This window comes from Octopus sinensis, unplaced genomic scaffold, assembly GCF_006345805.1.
Source record: "Octopus sinensis unplaced genomic scaffold, ASM634580v1 Contig06166, whole genome shotgun sequence".
In the NCBI taxonomy this organism is placed as follows: domain Eukaryota; kingdom Metazoa; phylum Mollusca; class Cephalopoda; order Octopoda; family Octopodidae; genus Octopus; species Octopus sinensis.
Genome location: NW_021828983.1, coordinates 1 through 6,241, shown reverse-complemented (window position 1 = coordinate 6,241; position 6,241 = coordinate 1). Strand labels below are relative to the sequence as shown.

Below are 6,241 nucleotides of genomic sequence, written 5' to 3'. Positions count from 1 at the left end.
GATACCTGCGTGTAAGGTCAGAGGTGGAGTACTGACTGGTATCAACAGGGCCATTGCTCACCATTTGTTGAGTAAGCGGCCAGAGTCTCTAGAGGAGATTTCCCTCAAAGGCAAGACCTTGGTGCGTACTTCACCGCACAGGGCCGAAAGTGGGACCGAATGAAGTCGTTAGGGCAAAGAATGAGGTAGAAGAGTCTATTCTTGTTTACAAGAAGAAACTCTCTACCTATGAATCGAGGTGTAAACATAATCGAGAGAACAACCTGTTTGAGTTTAATCGCAGGATGTTTTATCGTCGTTTACACGATGATGGGGTGAAGGAGGGTAGCCAGCAAGACTCGGAGATGTTAGCCACATGGGGGAGTATGTGGAAAGTCCGACCTCGCAAGGGAAAAGTGGACTTTAGCCTAGAGTCCACCAGACCCTTGATGACCGAGTCTTGCGGTGTCTTTGACATTCGCAAGAAGTTCGATGAGGCAGTTTCCCGCCTTCCAGATTGGAAAACTACCGGGATTGATAAAATATTTAATTTCTTTATAAAACGCTGTACCTCATTGCACGATTGTATGTTTAATATAATCGAGAAGTGTATAGCGTCCCCGGATAGTATCCCAAGCTGGTTGTGCACTGGTGTTACTTATTTGATACCAAAAGTACCCTGTCCAGCGTCTCCGGCAGATTATCGTCCGATAACCTGCATGCCCACCTTATACAAGCTGATGACCAAGTTGGTGGCTAATGAGGTCAGAGGATTTGTTGAGGTTAATGGCATTCTATCCGAGAATCAGCTCGGAACTGTGAGGAATTGCCAGGGAGCAAAGGAGCAGGCATTGATCAACAAGTGTCTTTCTAACGCTTACGGAAACTCACTTATGTCTATGTGGGTGGATGTTAAGAAGGCATTTGACTCCGTTGATCATGCATATCTCATCGAATGTCTACACAAGCTGTGTCTGCCTGTGTGGTTCATTAGTTTTGTTAAAGCTGTGATGAGTATGTGGAGTGTTCATCTCAAGTATAACAAACACACAATCGGTGAGATAAAACTGGAGAGGGGGATTTTACAAGGAGATAGCATGTCGCCGCTACTCTTTGTGCTCTGTCTCGAACCATTGAGTAGGCTCCTCAATGGAAGACACGAACAATTGTCGATAACTCATGAGGGACGTTTGTTTAACACGAACCACCTTGTGTTTATTGACGACATTAAATTGTTCGCTCGGTCCTCAAACCAACTCCGCTCTATGGGAGAATGTGTGAACGAATTCCTGGGGAAAATAGGATTGGAACTTAATTTTTCCAAGTCGGCGACTAACTCGCAATTATGTGGAGATCTAGTCAAGGTCTTGGAAGATCACGAGGGATATAAGTACCTCGGGATCACTGAAAGCCCCAAATCGCTCATACTCCCAGAAACCAAGATCCAAATAATAGAGGGAGTTCGGAAGCGGGCAGCAATGTTATGCAAAACTCATTTAAATGCAAGGAATTTATTCCATGCGTTGAATGAATATGCAATATCATTGCTTAACTATTATGTAGGTATTGTGGAGTTTGAGCCACAGGAGTACGATGATATGGATTGTATGATCCGTAGAGTACTGAGGGAAAACCATGTCCATGTGCTGGCACCCAACAAGGAGAGGCTATATCTACCACGTGCTCAATTCGGAAGGGGGCTTTGTGGAGTGGCCCATTTAAGTGAGCGTATTCTCCTGAAGATGCATGACCACCTGGTGTCTGGTGTTAGTGTATCAGATAGGATGTACGCAATCTTGCAAACGGAAAAGGCACGAGCTAGTCACCTTGGAACCATAAAGGCCTATTTGTTGGCTAAGTACGGTTTCGAGAGTGAACGAGTGGTAGATGTGAAGGGGTTGATCAAAGTACAAAAAGAGTCTTTGGTTAAAAAGATCAACTTAAAAGTCCTTCACAAGACCCTCTTCCAAGCTTTGGACAATCCGCATGTTGACGTTAAGTCGTCAACGACTTGGCTAAGATATGGAAATAATTCCCCTCGATCCGAAGGATTATTTACCTATCTGCAAGATCGAAACTTTTTCTGGAATCGATATAAGGTCTGTCCTCATTGTAAATTGAGGTGCCTGTCCGTAGACCACATAGCCACAAAATGCGGTAGTATGCTTTACCACGACTATACGTGGAGGCATAACGAGGTTGTACGTAGTTTACACTTAATGCTGTGCAATAAGTATGGGATTAGACGTTCTAGAAAATTGCGAACTCATAAGGTGCAGTCTGTGGTCGAGAATGCCAGAGTATGCATTAAAGTGGATACTAGTATTCACACCTCGATACTTGTCCAGCACAATAAGCCGGACATTGTGGTACAAGATAAGGTCTCTGGCGAGATACTTATCATAGAAGTTGGCATCACATGTCTAGATCGTTTGACCACGGTGGAAGTGGAAAAGAAGCGTAAGTACGACCTTCTTGCAAACGAGCTTGGGTTGATGCACAGATCAAGTCCTTGTCATTCCTTGCGTGATGACATGGAAAGGAATTGTATCTAAGTACCACAAGGGTTATCTCAGCCAGTTGGGAGTCGATAGGTACATTCAGGCCTATATGCAGTCCACTGTCCTGAAGAGAACTCTAGAGAGTGCATCTGTTGATGCGCGCAGATCCAGCCCCCTAATGCCACATGGCAGAAGGACCTGCTGGAAAATGCTCTCACAGAGCTATTCCTTCGACCAGAAGCAGAAGAGGCTGGCCTCCAGACTTCGGATGCGGACGGGTCGTCGGATTAGTTTAGTTAACTGTTTTATCTCGGGGTGGTATACTTGAAATAATCGAAAGTGTGTTATTATGTTTGTTTTTTTAAGTGACGAAAGCTGATGTCAAACAGACTGATGATATTAAATTTTATTTATTTTATTTTCTAAATGTTTTTAACTTATTGAATTAATTACGATAAATTTTTCACGTGCTTACGTCATATTCTGTTGTTTTGTTGTGCATTTTTGTTTTTAATTCTTATTTGATTATTTATCGAAATCAATGTTTTATTTTTATAATATTTTTGCTTTTCTATTTTTTGAGGAATAATTATTAAATGACTACTGGTAAAATATCTTGGATAAAGTTTATTTTGCAAGCGAATTTTTTTCATTTTATCAATTAATTAATCTTCATTTTTTTTTTTTTTTTTTTTTAAAAGCCAATGTTATAAAAAAATATGGTACTTTTGTCGAAGCTTCATCACGAATACAATTGGGGTGAACATACATATGTCGATTGGGCTATGTTTTTACGTGAAGTCTGTGTGGACGCACTTGTTAAAAGATCTGACGGCAAAATTGGTATTATTAATGTTTATTTCAGGTGGTCCTGGTATGATTGTGGAGGTAGACGAGAGTATGTTTTCCAAACGGAAAAACAACTCTGGAAGAGTTTTACCAAAACAGTGGGTCTTCGGTGGTATTTGTCGAGGCACCAAACAGTGTTTTCTGCAACCAGTCGCGGATAGGAGCAGAGAAACACTGCTCAGTCTAGTAATTCGATATGTCGAGGTGGGAAGCATTATTTATAGTGACTGCTGGAAAGGTTAGCATTATTTGATTACATTTAGGGTATTCAACTGATCAATTGGTTGAAAACGGCTACACACACGAAACCGTTAACCATAAGTAAGGAAATATAATATATTCAGAAAATTCTTTGTGGATCCAACGACGGGAGTGCACACCCAGACAGTAGAACGAATGTGGGGAAGTGCAAAATGCAAGAATAAAGCTCAAAGAGGAGCTGTAAGACATCATCTGGGATCTTATTTCGCAGGTTTTTTTAGTTAGTTATTTTTTCAGAATTTATGTGGCGAAAACAAATACAGAACTATAAGGAATCTTTTGCACAGATTGTAAAAGACATAAATTCTTTCTACAGTCCTGGAATTTGGATGCCGCGTACTAAAAATGACTAAATTGGTTAAATAAATTTTAAATAATTTTAATAACCATTTAAATTATTGATAGAGGGTTATAATTAAATAATCTATTTTTCACTAAAAAATTAATTAATTTTAATTATCTTCTAAAAAAACTGCGACCACTTCGACAAAAGTACCGAAAATATAAGTAATTAGGTTGCTTAAGAGCAGAAAGGATAGCGTGGCTATTACCTCTGACAACGGTTGTTGAAAGGCGTTGAAACAGCCATTCGGTCTCCCTTCTATCTTTCGTCTGAACCGAGATCAGGGATCCAAGTTTCCTAATAAAAGAGATTGATTCCGGACCGAAGACTCCAGATGACTCCACAATAATCGGTTGCACTATGAACCTGTCCTTGAGCTCTGAATATTTTAATTTTTTAATTTTTTCGTAGTTCTGTGAAGCATATCCTGGAGAGGAGGCTGAGGCGATCAGGTTTGTCTCTGAGTAGGTGTCGGTGCAAGCGCAGTCCCAAACAAGGCACTTCCCGTTGGTGTACGGGAAAATTGTTATCCCATCAGGTCTTTTTCCGTCTGTGCGGATGAGACCAGGAGGCTCCAGCTGTGCCGGGAAACCAGCTGCATGCAAAGCGTTCTTGACAATTAGGTTCATTGCGTGATGTCTTGGAAACCGGCCTGCACTGCGTCTGCATGAGAGAGCGTGCCGTCCGAATTCGTCAACGGAAGCCCCGCAACTACAGCGGTGCTGGCGACAGATCTTCATGCAAAGGCGTAAGGAGATTGCAATTCGCAATGTCTCGTCGTCCAGTTTGTTTCCGACTGAAGGGATAGGACATGCATTGAGCCACGCTCCGGATTGTTTTTGTGAAGCGCTTTTAAGGCATGCGGTTATTAATCTTCATTAATAGTGTTTTTTTGAATTAACTTAATTTCTATATATTCTTTCAATCCTGTCAGTTTCTAATCTAAAATGATCAATTTCTACCAAATTTTAATCATTATTGTTATATTTTTTTTCTAGACTTTTTTAAACTGAACACGAATTTAATTATTGTTATATTATTTTTATAAATTATCAACAAAATTTCGGAATGATACTTTTTTATTATATAAATGTTTTTTTGGTACGTAAAAAGGTACATAAGACTAAATAGTACTCCATTTATAATAGGTCCTTCGGTCTCTAGAACACTCCTGGAATAAAACAATTTGGTCACGGTCAACATGCCGCCAATCGTACTCATGAATAAATACAGGCCTGGCAGAGAGGTGGAACTAAAGGCCGAGGCTCTCACTAGTCCAAGACCTTTCTGGTAGACGCAAAGGTGGTCACTAGAGGTTACTTCACAGAAGTGCCCTAGTGCCTTTCTGACCTCGTCCCTGAAAGTCGGGACAAACAACCCTTGTATCAAGAGAGACCGTTCCTCTGAGGTTTTCAAGACAGTTCCTAAGGTTATAATTAGGGCAATTTTTTTTAACCTAAAAACTTCGATTTTTTAACCTAAAAATTTTAACTTTTTAACCTAAAAATAACCAAATTTTAACCTATAAAACAAAAATTTTAACCTAACAAATTTTAACTTAAGAATCATTTATTATACAAACATATAACATAATTCTCTATATTTTCAATATTAAAATTTCTGTTATCCCTCATAAAGTTTTTAATTTGAAAGAAGCATCGTTCTATGGAAGAGGATGAAGGCTGACACTTTAAAAGCATACAATATTCTTCAGGAGAAATTGATGAATTTGTCATTCTTATAATTTGACATAAATCATTTTTTTGTAATCGTTCATTCAAATATTTTTCAATTATATCTGATTCGTCGTCAAATTTTAAATTCTTTAGCTCATTGTAAGCTAACTCTATTGAGGAGTGAGAACTTTCAAATTTGCACAATAATTCTGCTATTATTAAACTAGTTTTACCTGGAATTCTTTTCCAAGTCTTTTCACAATTAGAAAAGTATTTGTTCACTCTTGTCACTGACAGCAATCTTCTTCTTATTGATATTTTGTAAAATATGATAAATATAACTTTTCTTCCTGGTTCAGATGTACCAGGCTTCCATGTACATTTTGATAAATAAACTCAAACTCCGTTGGTTCCATATCGATACCATATGTAATAATTTTTTTAAATCTAGAATTCGAATATTAAACAAAAAAACAAAAGGAAATTGGGACAATCCGCAGAGAGAATTGAGAAACTGTTCCCCATTATAGCAGCTATTAAGACACGCTTGAAGAGCCGATTGAGCTTGTGGGGGTCGTTGTAATAATTGTATAACAACAGGAAAGCTAATTGATAAATTAAACAATAGAATT

At 38.9% G+C, this 6,241-nt stretch overlaps 1 protein-coding gene across 1 annotated transcript; it reads left to right on the top strand.

Annotated features, from left to right (window-relative positions):
- Positions 1-284: 284 nt before the first annotated feature.
- On the top strand, positions 285-4,385 carry LOC115227649 (the record flags this gene model as incomplete). Its single annotated transcript, XM_029798411.1, has 3 exons — positions 285-2,439; positions 3,346-3,515; positions 4,345-4,385. Coding segments are annotated over exons 1-3 (2,366 nt in total), but the record flags the coding sequence as incomplete, so codon positions are not given.
- Positions 4,386-6,241: the final 1,856 nt, after the last annotated feature.